At 40.2% G+C, this 13,249-nt stretch overlaps 1 protein-coding gene across 2 annotated transcripts in view; it reads right to left on the bottom strand.

The window, feature by feature from the left end:
• Nucleotides 1-13,249, bottom strand: part of igdcc3 (immunoglobulin superfamily, DCC subclass, member 3) — a 167,959-nt gene that overhangs the window by 5,408 nt on the left and 149,302 nt on the right. The window contains exons 9-16 of one of the 2 annotated variants that reach the window (XM_034679784.1): nt 8,142-8,389; nt 6,882-7,046; nt 5,266-5,454; nt 4,767-4,871; nt 4,443-4,578; nt 4,127-4,337; nt 2,888-3,017; nt 106-2,402 (exon numbers count right to left, since the gene is read on the bottom strand). In XM_034679784.1, the coding sequence (XP_034535675.1) occupies nt 2,892-3,017; nt 4,127-4,337; nt 4,443-4,578; nt 4,767-4,871; nt 5,266-5,454; nt 6,882-7,046; nt 8,142-8,389 (1,180 nt within the window). In that variant the 3' untranslated portion in view covers nt 106-2,402; nt 2,888-2,891. Of the gene's footprint in view, nt 1-105; nt 2,403-2,887; nt 3,018-4,126; nt 4,338-4,442; nt 4,579-4,766; nt 4,872-5,265; nt 5,455-6,881; nt 7,047-8,141; nt 8,390-13,249 lie in introns of those variants that run through there. The other variant, XM_034679785.1, reaches the window with a different exon arrangement.

Raw genomic sequence — 13,249 nt, 5'->3', positions numbered from 1 at the left:
TATATGTCTAGTATATAGGGATGAACTGATGTTTTGCCAGTTTGTTCTCAGACGGTTTCCCGCCTTTCTCAGTCTCTTTTGTCAGGGTTGAATGTGTCCCTCTGACAACACCCTTGGCCCCAGCCTGCCCCCCCAGTAAAATTGGTCTAGAACCTCCACTGCCGTCAGGGTCATGAGTCAGGTTTTGGAGCCCTAAAAGGAAAATCCCTGACCTTGTGTGTGTGTGCGTGCATGCATGCGTGCATGTGTGTGTGTGTGTGTATCAGAGTTGCACATGTCACCCACTTTGCTTTCATCAGTCCATTACACTTGTCTAGTAACTTTTTTCACAGAGGATAAAATTCAAACACTGTGACACTTAAAAATGTTTGTGATATGAAAACAAATCTGACCAAAGTAACAAAGTCACATCCACTAAAATCTATCCATGAACCGTTTTAATCGTTAGTGCACGGGGTAAAGGTCCTTTAAAGTTCTCCCTCCATGTAGTGTTTGTCTCTGTCCAGCATGTGAATTGCAATATATACATTTATATATAGATATATACGCGTATGTGTGTATATTCCTCTACGCCATATGTCATAATCTGTCTGTTTCCTTCATTAAGACCTGAGAAAAAGGCCAGATATAGAGTTGAGGTAGGTAACCATAACAATGCATCACAGTATGTGACAGCACAGAGCAGAGAGCTAGAGAGAGAAGCCCTGCAAGTCTTTCTCCCTCAGCCAGCTCTCTGTGTGTGCGTGTCAGCACCCAGCGTTTTTTTAAAACAAGGTGTTCCTGAAGCACCTTAACTAGTCAGTGTTGACAGGAGGGAGGAGGCTGAGCAGCAACTGTGGTTTTGGGAAGAGAGGAACTGTAGTCAAGCATAATCAACGACTGTCATGTCTCCTGGGCACCAGATGTCTAAAGGCTAACACTTTTAAAAGGAGACAGGTAATGTGACGAGGAAATCAAAGTATAAAGAGAACTGCAATAACAAATGTTCAGAAGGAAGTCAGAAATACACTGCAGCCACTTTAAATACAAAGAAGAGCTGAGCATTCTGGGAAATATGCTTTTTATTCTCCAGTTAGAAGTTTGAGGAGAAAGATATCTCTCGTGTATCTGCAACAGCTGAGTGTAAAATCAACTCTCCATTTGATGGCGAATTGACAGTTTTACACTTCGTTTGATAATTTGCAGATAAAATGTGTGAATTTATATCATTTAAAATATTTAGATTCTGTTACTTTTGGATCCCCCTTTCCAGGTTTTAATGCAAAGCTACATTAATCAATGGCAATGCTTCATTTTTAACATCAATTAGCTTAGCTTAGTAAGACATTATCTGAAAAAGAGGGACAGGTCTAACTTTGTTTTGTCAAAAGTTTTAAAAAATCTGCCTGCTAGTGCCTCCAAATCTCATCAAGTTACAGGTCTTATCATCAAGAACGCCATAAAGCACATTTCCAAAAATGTCAGACTCCTCCTTTAAGTAATTTCATCAATCATAGTGGAATATTTGGGCATATTGGGGGAAGATTTGTGCTTAATTTCCTTAATTTCTTTTACAAATATCAAATACATGAACACATTCACTCAGTCAATAAAAAAATCTGCACACAAAAAAAACAGAATCATCCATAGCACTCATTTTTGTCACATATATAATGACATTGTTTTGCCTCTTGTCCAATTCAAAGTCTCTCTTCTGGAGTCAAAAGCACTGCAGTGTATTTCTAACAGACTTCTCTGAACTGAAGCATCTAAATAAAAAAAAAACATCATTTGAGTGATATATAAAATTTAAAAAAAGCTTATAATGGAACAGCACAATCCCAAAGTATCTCTAATAGACTGTAATTCATACAACAGTGTTATTAGTCTGTCAACTTACATGAGGTACTGACATTGTATCTACAAATAACATATTCATCAACAGAAGGAAGCCAGGATTTCACAGAGGGAAAGAAGAGGGGTTTTCATTATGCAACAAACAGACAAACAACAACAACAACAGCGACAACATTAACTTTGTTATCTTGAGGTAGAACATTAACTTCAGCATTTGGAAGTGCTTTATGTTGGATACTCATTTTCTCTTTTTATTCCCTTTGACAAGCAAGAGAAGAAGGGACGATTTTTGACATCTGAGGTAGTGCGGCACCTGATCTTGTAATCTTCAGTTCCTCCGCATGTAAAGAAGTAAATTGTGAGAACCGGGGAAGGTTATGTCCCTAGAAGCTTCCCGTAACACATTCATTCCGGCTGAGGTAGGTTTTTGTTGAGTCGAAAGGTTCACACAGCCGAGGCTGGAGCCCGTATGAAGGCCGAGAAATCATAAAAAAAAAGAGTTGATATCACTGAAACTGTGTCCTGAGACAGAACTGATCCAATCCCTGGACGAAGGCTGAGGTCTTCTGTGAGCGAGAAGGTGGAATCATTGGTAGGTGAGAGTAGGCAGCAGGAGTCTTTGACATCCACAGAGATGTAGAGATAAGACCAATAACTTAAATCCACTTTGACATATAGGTAATAAAGATATATATGTATATAGATTTATAAACTTAAAAATAAAATCAGCATTGTATAACAAGGACATTCTGGGGCCTCTATGCTGTGTGCTGCCCAACACCAGAAAATTAAACCAAATTGTACAAATAACGACCATAAAACCGGCCCGCGGGATCCAAACAGCCATCCATCACGGGACGACTCTCGAAACGCCAGACCAAAAAAAACCTCTGATACACAGTCCTAGATCCTCTACATAATCTTAACTTACTGATAAAAAACATCTTTGCAAAAAAAGAAAAACTACTTTGAAAGGAAAACTTGTCAACCTGAGTGAGAGAAGAGTCTAAGTGGACACTGTGGACAGCGTCGTGTGAATTGGCCTTCATACGTGTTTAGCCTTGGTCCTGCCGACTCGCACCGGCTGCAGGAGGCTCCTGGAACTGCGTCTCTCGCTCCACCGCAAACTCGTCCAGCGGTATCGTGGACAGCTGGGTGTCGTTCAGCGCGTAGGAGTCGGACTGAAAACAAACAACAGTCATTCAGAGGAGCTAGACAGAGTACATTAAAGGCTTCAATAATCATTTCCAAGTCCTTCATTACGCTTTCAGGAAATAAAGCATTAGTCATGGTAGGCGTTAAAAGCTGCATCGTCTGCCTACACACAAACACAGCCTGTTTCATCCTGTTGAATTGTTTCTGCAGCAGCTGCTGTGTTTAGAGTGATTCTTTGAACATTACATTACCTCATTCTTTTTTTTCAGATGTGAAATGTATTAGTTTCTATAAAAATTCAAGTTAAGAAATACAAATAATGGCCATAAAAAAATAATAAAAATAAAAAAATACATAGATTATTTTTTTTTAAATAAAAAAGTGTAAAAAGTAAAAAAAGAAAACAGAAAAAAACAAACAAAAAAAGAATTAAATAATAATTAAAAAAAAAAAAATGGAAAGGAAAAGTTATTTTACAAAGTTTAATGTATCAGTTTTTTTAAAGGGACAAAAAAATATGATTTATAGGATTATATGGTAAAAAATTTTCCTCAAAAAGGTGAGATTTTTTAATTAAATGAAATAAAAACAAAAAATATTTTTTCACATAATTTGTTGGAGTGTTGCAAACTTATTTATTCATTAACTTATTTTATCATTTTTTATTTGAAGTTATGTTTTGGAACCTTTTTTTCTCCTTTATTGGATCTGAAAGCTGAAAATAGACAGGGAATGTGGGGAGTAGAGGCCTGGAGTTGAACCTGCAACCACTGCGGTGAGGACTACAGCCTCTGTACATGGGGGTACATGTACAGAGGCTTAGATCGCTAAGCTAACGGCGCCCCAAACTTTGTTTTTAGCTCCTTATTCAAGTTGTTACAAAGCTTTCTGTGATAAAATAGTCCCACAGCTTTGCTTTTTTACAGCTTCATTCATTAGTAATATCTGCTATGATAACATTACACTTGTGAAAATAACTTCTGAGATGATAGGAGTGTTGTCAATGTTTTGCACAGACAGTTAAAATCAGAATTCTGTCCTCCACGGCTGCAAAACTCTTACCAAAGTTTCAAACCAGCGCTGAATGGGTTAATAAATGAACACTTATCTGGTGTATCTCACTCTCAGGACTCACCCTGCATGTGTCTTGTGTGTTTGGTCGAGTGAAAAGTCTCTCAAGCTCGTTGCTGTCAACTACTTTCTTCCCTGCTGAGCTGCCATTGACCTCCATCTCTCTCCTGGCAGCTCCGTTCATCCCAGCTGCCCCCTGGGAAGAGGAAGAGGATTCCAGCACGGCGCTGTGTCCCGCCTGAGGGGTGGCTTGAACCGTCTTACACATCATTAGCCTGCAGATTACACCAACACCCACACCCACAAGACACTCGTCAGCTGCACGCACGTTACAGATTTACAATAACTATCAGCTCTTTATGTCTTTTGTTGTCACCGACCTGCCGCGATAGCTGAAGGCGAGGAAGAGCACGCAAAAGATGATGCAGGTGACTCCGATGTGGATGCCGATGATGATGCCTGTTGTGGAAGTTTTGCTCTGTTCGTCTTTTGCACAGTCACACGGGATGTCCAACACTGAGGAGATAAAGCACACACAGACACAGAAAGATGTCAGGGAGAGGTGCATGTGTGTGTACCTTGACTTTGCTTCTAACATGAGATGACATGTGTGACTCTGTGAGACGCATAGAACTTTAATGCACTGCGCCGACGAGGGAGTGTGTGGCTATATGTAGCTGTCGATAGGTGTGTCAGATAGTCACCTGATTTCTCCACAGCCTCGCGGAGAGAGACAAAGCGCACAGTGGCATTGCCGTCTCCATGTTGGTTGTATGCAATCAGCTTTATCTCGTAGACGAGGGAGGAATCTGGACAAAGAGACAGACAGAGATCAATGAGGTGGACAGGCTTTTATAAAGAGAGCATGTGTGTGTAAAAGGATCTTAGAAGGAGACACTAGCCAAAGTTTGTCAGAGTGATACATATTTAATCCTTCATTGAGCCCTGAGAAATGTCTTCACCTAAGAGAGTGCACCTTTTTGTGTCTTTTAAGAAAAGTACTCCTTACTTTTTGCTGAAATCAAAGGTAGGAAGTTTCAAAAAGGACTGTTAGGTCATTTTTTTTCCACAAGAGGCTTATCTACATTATTTAAAGGCCTCACTGACAGCATCATATTTCTTAAAAACAGAACCACCTCGGTTGGTAAAAAAAACAAGCGTTTTTTGCGATGACACATGAAGTTGTAATCCTGTGAATCTCACCCAGCTGAGTGATGTTGTACTGGGTGACGTTGCGGGAGAAGTCAATGGGACCAGTAAACAGAGGTGTGTGAGCCCGTCTGTAGAACAGCCTGAAGCCTTGGTGCTGGCCCATCTTAGAGGAAGGTTCCCACGTCGCTTGTACAACACTGCCGTTCACCACCTTCGTGAAGAGGGAAGGAGGAGCTGGAACTGCAACACAACACAGACACTTTAAACCAAAGTGGTACAACAACATTATAGCAGCAGCAGCAGCAGCAGCAGCAGCAGCAGCAGCAGCAGCAGCAGCAGCAGCAGCAGCAGCAGCAGCAGCAGCAGCAGCAGCAACAAACAGCTAATGAGAAAGCTCTTGTTTGAATGGATGTCACAAAACTTTTTACAGCTCAACCAGGACTAACAGACGTACCTGTCATTGGTTCAAAGGCTCAGAGAGAGAAACTTTTCAGACTTTTAAACCCAAACCAACAACGTATCCATTCAGACTGCATTTTATATAGGGTTTCATAATTGTATTACTTTTATGTGTTTCTATTGATTTTAATGTTTTTTTTCTTACTTTATATATTTTTCATTATTTGTGTACTTTGTCTTATATTTATATTTTTAGTGCCTTCATTTATCTAAGACTGTTATCCATCTATTAAGTCTTAAACTTCATATAATTTATAATTTTAATGTCACTTTATATTCATTTCATTATTCTGTTGTTTTATTTATTTGTAACGCTTCAATTTGGATTCTGATTATTTTTTGTATTTTTATTTACCTTAGACTTTTATTCTTTATTTTCTATTGTCTAAACAATTTATATGGAATCTTTAAAGTACTTATTTCTTAACAATTCTCCTTTTTATAAATTTATTTAAATATTATTTTTTTTGCAATAAGTGTGCATTCGTCTCTGTTTCTTAATATATTTCTGTTTTAGGTTTAATCATTATATATTTTATTTTTATAATCATTATTTTTTATCCTTACCCTTATTTTATTTAACTATTCATATTCTTATTGTTATTTTGATGCTTTAACTTATTTTTAATTACATATATTTTATTGTTGTTGGTTTGTCTTAGTCTCTACTTCAAAATACATTATTGTTTTTTAATATGTTGTTTATTTTGCCATCATTTTACTTCTGCTTCTTTCTAGTTTTCAATCACTTTAAAGTACTCTGAATTGCATTTGATTTTTATGAAAGGTGCTCTATAAATAAAGCTTGACTGATTGATTGATATTTTGTAACTCCAGGGTGTGATATATGACCTAATGTGGACTAACACACAGCAGAGGCAGTAGATTATAGAAACAGGGATGCACAAAAATATATAAAGCAGAATTAAACTAGAGGAATCTATAATAACAAATCCAAATCAACAGACACTTCCATCAAAAGCAAATAAATTAACCTTAAATGAAGATATTTTGTCACTAATAAAATTATGTCTGCATGCATTCATAAAAAGCAATAAAAATGGGCAAATTAGTTCAAAGTTATCCCTCTTTCTTTTTTTTTTTTAAGCTCATATTCTTGTGTTTTCTCCCCTGTCTCTATCTCTTTGCATGTGTATTGCAGGTAAAAGCAATCCTCATGGGTAACCCTGTGTGCGCTCTCAGCTCACCCTCCCCGTGAGTGCTCTCGGTTGCACTGTCCGATGGTTTGCTGGCCCCATGGGATGTGTAGGCCTTGACGTAGAATGTGTAACTGGTAGAGGGCTCCAGGTCCCTGATGATCTGCTGTAGCGTCACCTTGCTGACAGCCTCTTCATACTCCATCTCCACTGGGTCTGAAGAGGGGATGAAGGAGAAACAGAGAAAGAGGAGGTGGTGGGAGAAAAACAGGAGGAGGCAGGAGGAGGAAAGAAAGGGAAGAATAAGGAAAAGGCATTAAAGTGATGGAAAATAACACAAAGAGGGGACACAACAAATACAATCCATTTTGGTCATGATTTTATGGTTATTGCCCATTTGGCTGGTTTTATCAGAGCAGCTCTGTTAGGTAATAGCTAATCGAGTTTGGCCCTGGGAGCCTGAATGACGACGGTTGGCTGAATTGCAGGGGAGGAGAGAGGAGATGGAAGAGGTAGAAGAGGGAGTTATAAAGGATGTGTTAAAGCATTTTATTGCTCTTAATCCAGAGACAACCAACCATAACCACTATCTACCTCCAACCCCCAACCCATCGGTCCATGCCATCCTGGAACAGTAATTACAGCAGATCCTATTGGTTGGCCCCCGGGGCCCTTAATTATCCATCCAATAGAAGTACTGAGGAAAGCCAGCAGCTGGCTCCATGAGACTCTCACCGCACACAAAAACACTCCCATCCACACACTCGCCAAAAGCTATAAAAACACACTGCATGCACGTAAACAAGGAAGCACAGGAGCATGGATGATCACATGGGGAGAACCACCTTCACAGATATGAACCCCAAGGTAGGAAATATGAACTGAAGTAGGCTTTAAAATCCTCCATTATATCTCTCTTAACAGCAGAGACTTGTTCATTAGCAATAAACACACTTATAGTTGATTGTTAGGACAGTTGGTCTTCAAATTCTTGCACATGTATAGATAGATATATTTCTACTTCCTCTTCATAAAGAGTTTTAATGCACTTTAAACTACAACAAGAGGGAAGTGTAAATGTAACAGGAAACACTGTTTTTATGCGCTCTGCAATTCAGACAAGCTGATGACTGGCATCTGTTTGGGGCCTCTGTAATCAAAAAGAACCAATACTACAAGAACATCACCTTCCTGATCACCTCACCTGATTTCACATGAAAATACAACTTATTTCGCGCCTCTGTATTACAGTAACTTAACTCTTTGTAACCTATAGTAACAAAGCCTTTAAGCTTTTCGGTGCAGACCCACCTGAGGTCCTGCGAATGTGCAGCACGTAGCCAATGATATCCTGAGTGTTCTGATCCGGCTCCCCCCAGGACACCTGGATGGTTGTGGGTGAGAGGGCCTCGGCCTGAACATGGGTGGGCAACCCGGGCAGACCGTCGGCCCACAGAACTGTTAGACGGGCGCTGCCCTGCGTGGAGCCGGCGCTGTTCTCTGCGATACACTGATAGATCGCCTCATCGTCCTGGCTGAGACCGTAGATCGTCAGTGTGCTGTGAGTCGAGGAGGAGGAGGAGGAGGAGGAGGAGGAGGAGGAAGAGAAAAAGGAAAGGAGGAGTTGAGTTTTAAAGACATCAAAGTGAAACTGTGTGTGAAACATTATCAATCAATCAAGCTGTGTTTATAGAGCACCTTTCATACAAATCCAATGCAATTCAAAGTGCTTTACAGGGATTAAAAAAAAGCAAACAAATATATTTAATGACTAAATATTAATCAGAAATGGATTTGGAAGTAGAGACTAATGCACACCAATTGCAATAACATATACATAAATAAACAACAAAGGGGAATAGAAAAGAAATACGCAAATTGAAAATAAAACATAAATAGTTAAGACAATAAAAAAGGTAAAGATAAAAGTCTTAAAAAATAAAAGCACTATAAAAAGCGATAAAAATGAGTAGTTACATAACAAAAATTGAAGAGTTGTAATTAATAAAAAAAAAAAATATTAACATATTAAAACAAATACAAAGTGACATTAAAATAATGGCTAATTTAAAGGTGTAAAATACTCTACATAAAAGCCAGACTAAATAGATGGGTTTTTAGTTTGCATTTAAACTCTGGCAGGCTGTTCCATCGTTTCACAAAGTCGTGCCTGAAAGCAGCGTCACCGAAAGTTTATGTAGAACAGCTAAAAGAGAGGAGCCGGAGGATCTGAGAGGCCTTCCAGGTTCATACACTAAAAGAATCTCTGATATGTAGTCTCACTGTAAAAATGAAAACTTAAAATTGTTGGCCTGAAAATGATTTTTTTGGTTAAAGCTGGGGTTGGTAATCAGATTTAGATACACTTTTTGTTATACTGGTTAAAATGATCTTTATGTCCTGATGGCAATCAATACATAATGTGTTCTTAAAAAAGAAGGAAGAAAAGCTGCTATCTACAGCCAGAGTAAACCTGGGAAAACACCAACCAATCACCGTTTTTTGGGTGCCAAAATTTTAAACCATTCAAATCCCGTCCTGCCGTTCTGCCCGCCTCCTGAGCGTACATTTCCACGGTGTGTACTCCTCGTCCCTGTCTCCTGCCTCTGCTTCCCCTGACTCTACTGGCTGCCCCTCTCGCTCAACCTTGGGCCTGTCCCCTCTGACCAGATGAGGTGCTTTGCTCAGGACTGTAGTCCGGATCAGAGTCTAAAAAGCTCTCACCACGGGGGCTCTGACAAGCAGAAGAATGAATGACATTTACTAAGTCCTACAGAAAATGTATATGTATTGTAGCGTCCGTCCGGACACTGTAGGGATGACGAGCCGATTCGTGAACACGTTGAGCTTTAATAACCGGTCACTGTCGGCCGTGATCACGACAACCAACAAAGCAACAATCAATGTTTGAATGAATGAAAAAGTTTTCCTCTTGTCTCTCCTCTCTCCAGCTCACACACTCTACACCTCTCCTGATGCCTTCACTGACTGTCAACACTGTAGGAATTAAGAGCATCTACACTGAACACGTTTAACAAACAGTAGAGCTGTTACAGTATTATATATGTTAGAACTTATCTCCTGATATCGTGTCACCAGTACAACTGGATAATGCTAGCATGACAGTTGTGAGTACTAACAGCAGCAGCCATGTTTGTTTGTGTTTTTAACTTTCACTATGATAATGTTTTGGTGAGGACTGGTTTTGAGTCAGTCACGATCATATGGTCGCAAGTCAGCGGCGCTCGTGCATGTGAGCGGGGTCAATTTTCTTTTTTCCATTCTGTTGCAAAATACATCAAAGTAGTTATCTCAACTACCTAGATTAAGTTTGTTGTGTAAAGTTGGTCTCGTTTCACAAGTTAGGTTGGCAAAACTTAAAATTAGGAGTTTGAGGCTCGGCTAAATTATTTGAGTATGCTTCAGGCAAAGAACGGGGTCTCCAACTCAAGTCTACAGGGGTCTTCCACACTTTCAATTTCCCACATGTGGCGCCATCTCTCCTGTCCTGTGTGGATTTTATCGCCTTAAAGGTGAGTATTTTATTTGAGTATTTTATTGAAACTCTAGCTTTACAGTTGGTCAATTGATGGTGAGTTGATTATGGGTTAATGTAACTTTAATTTGTTTAGTTAGTTAGTTAGTTAGTTTAATAAGTCATGGTCATTACCAATAGTTATCTGCCTTGAACATTAGCTAGCTACCTTGCAAGTGGGAAAACGGTTCAGTAACATGCAGTAACAAAGGTACATTTTCTGAACAAACAGTAATAAGTTGGCACAACTTTCACTTCTTAGTATGTAGAACTCAAAACTTTAAGTTACACTACATATGAATGATACGTTATCTCAACAAAAACTAACCAGTTGGCTCAAATGTAAGATTTGTAGTTAGCCTCAAAACTCAAAAATCTAGTACAGACAGTTGACTTTAAATTTGAGTTTTCACAGCTTTTTCGTTTTAACAGTGCTGGTGCGAGGGCATGCAGTGCCTTGAAAACTAGCAAATGAATTTCCAAAAAGGTTAATTGTACTTTGAAACAGTATTCTGTAATTCAATATGTCATTAAGGTAAAGGTTTTTATGGCTAAATGAGCCAAATATATATTTTTCAAGCACATTTTTAAGCTATTGTTCAGCTAAACACAGACAGTGATTTCACAGCTCAGTCACTGGAGAGACACCAGCAGCACTGTGCATTTCAAACCTGCACTGAAGCTGTGTGTGTCAGAGAATATCTTAATCCTGTTGGAGCTTTGTTCAGGCGAAACATCTTTAAAATTTCAAGAGACTCTGACTCGTGACCACTGAGGTGTGACGGTTAAAATCCACTGTGATGCTGTGGAGTCACAGGTAGCAGAAATAACATCTAATCATACAAAACCTGGCAAGCAATCATTGTTGTCATGCTCATCCAACTGTGTCACACACCTACTGTGTGAAAATCAATTAAAATGTTGAAGAAAACTATAAATAAATGTGTGTGCACGGCTAACTTTACATTCAGTTAAGAAAATATTAGCTTTTTTTGCTATACTGCTTACAAACAACACCGCAAGCTCGATCACTGACGGCTCACTGTGTCTAAAGTGGGCTGATTGCACCCTTCAGATGCTGATATGTCAAAGCACAATAAATTTCACCCCTGGTGTAAAGTCTTCCTGAATACCTGAATAAATGTGCATGATGTATCACCTCCACATTCAGCACAGGGCTGCATATTACACAGAGGATGATTGAAGACTGTGTGTGTGTGTGTGTGTGTGTGGAGGAATCCTCACACTCCCTCTTCGAGCAGAGAAATCTATTTCTGAGTTTCAAAAAATGACATTTTTTTGCATCAGTTGGATCTTTCATGCACACACACACACAAGCTCCCACGCTGAGTAAATCTTTTCTCAATAACTTCCCCCTCTCTATTCACCTCCATCACTACACTCTCTCATCTTTCCACTGAATCTTCTTCTTCTCCTCTCCAACCCGCTCCATCTTACGAGAAATACAAGAAGGGCTTTGTGTTTGTAAGACTTGTGTGTGCATGTTGAGTAGGTGTTATTAGAAGAGAATACTTAATACATCTTCTCTGTTTGTCCCATGGCAAGATGAAAAATTAAACATCTAACGCAGTATGGAGATGAGGCCTTGTGGCGCAAAACATTTCTTCATGCTGTTTGCACACCGAGGCAATTCCTGCTGTGTTTAAGGTATAATATGTGCAGGAGAAAAGTGGGAACAAACACAAATAATGACTGCCTTGGGAATATGGAAGGCTTGAGTTGCAGCTCTGTCCGTTCTTTCTTCCGTGAGATGGCCTTCAGTCACGGCATTTTAAGAGATCAGAAGCATTTTTCAAGTAAAGGGATAAACCCCCCCTCGGCAGCTAGTTGTGAAGCCATGCCTTCAGCAGGAACAGGAAAATTGAATGCCACGGGAGTCCAACATATCCTACAGCATTCTGATAATCTGTCAATCTCAGTTTGTAAGGCCCTGTCACACAGGCTGTCATCGTTCTTTGACTGACAGCTCGGCTCCCTCTGTGTATTAAATCTAAATTAATTAAGAAACGTCAGGATGAATCCCAGGAGGAGAAACATGCAATCTATTGAAGGAACACCACATGAGCCCTGAGAGGTGTACACGGCCTGTCACGGTCACCTTCTGGAGCGGTGAAATGGGACATGAGGAAAGTGGCATTTCAGCTCTGAACATACAGCGCTGACCTCACAGCATCCTTGGCGTGGTATGTTCGGATGGATGTGTTAGGACAGCGGAGAACTCCTCCGGGTCAGCGGGCAGGATGGGAAGTGAATCATTCCATTTCCTTTTCAAAATTGATGTGCCGGGATACAATTACTGTACCTTTTCTAATCTGGGTCAGCACAAGGCTGCCAGGTGGAGCAGTTATTATTCTCCCCCGTCTGTCAGGTGGATTCAATCTGGATAATTATCAGGTCAAAGAGGCCCTCTGTATTTCACCCTCTCTGAGCCAATCTCACCTCTGACCCCTGAGGTGGCAGCAGTCGCCAGCCCTCAGCTCGCTACTCAACCATCACGTCTCTGACAGCCTTTCATATCAGCGATGGATGGAGTGTTTGCAGACAGGCAGCCGCGCCAGACGCTGCAAAGAGGCCCCCAGGGACGCACTTCCCCCCGGTGCCACCGGGGGCCAGGATGGGCCCCCTGAGCGTGTGAGAAGGGAAGGCAGGGAAATTTCACAAGGCGTTGCTTGTTTCCGCAGGTACAGTAGCGCTCAAACCACATGTATGCTGAGTCACCGACAGATCCTGCTGACATGAAGGTTATGAAATTCCACACCTGCAGTCAAACTTCCTCTCTAGCTCACAGAATAAAAGTTCTAGTGGTTTCAAAAGTCTGAAGAAAAGAAGAGAAACATGTAACACAGGGGTTTGATTAGAGGAT

This window comes from Notolabrus celidotus, chromosome 3, assembly GCF_009762535.1.
Source record: "Notolabrus celidotus isolate fNotCel1 chromosome 3, fNotCel1.pri, whole genome shotgun sequence".
Lineage (NCBI taxonomy): Eukaryota > Metazoa > Chordata > Actinopteri > Labriformes > Labridae > Notolabrus > Notolabrus celidotus.
The sequence above is the reverse complement of the archived record's forward strand: the minus strand, read 5'-3'. Positions and strand labels throughout refer to the sequence as shown.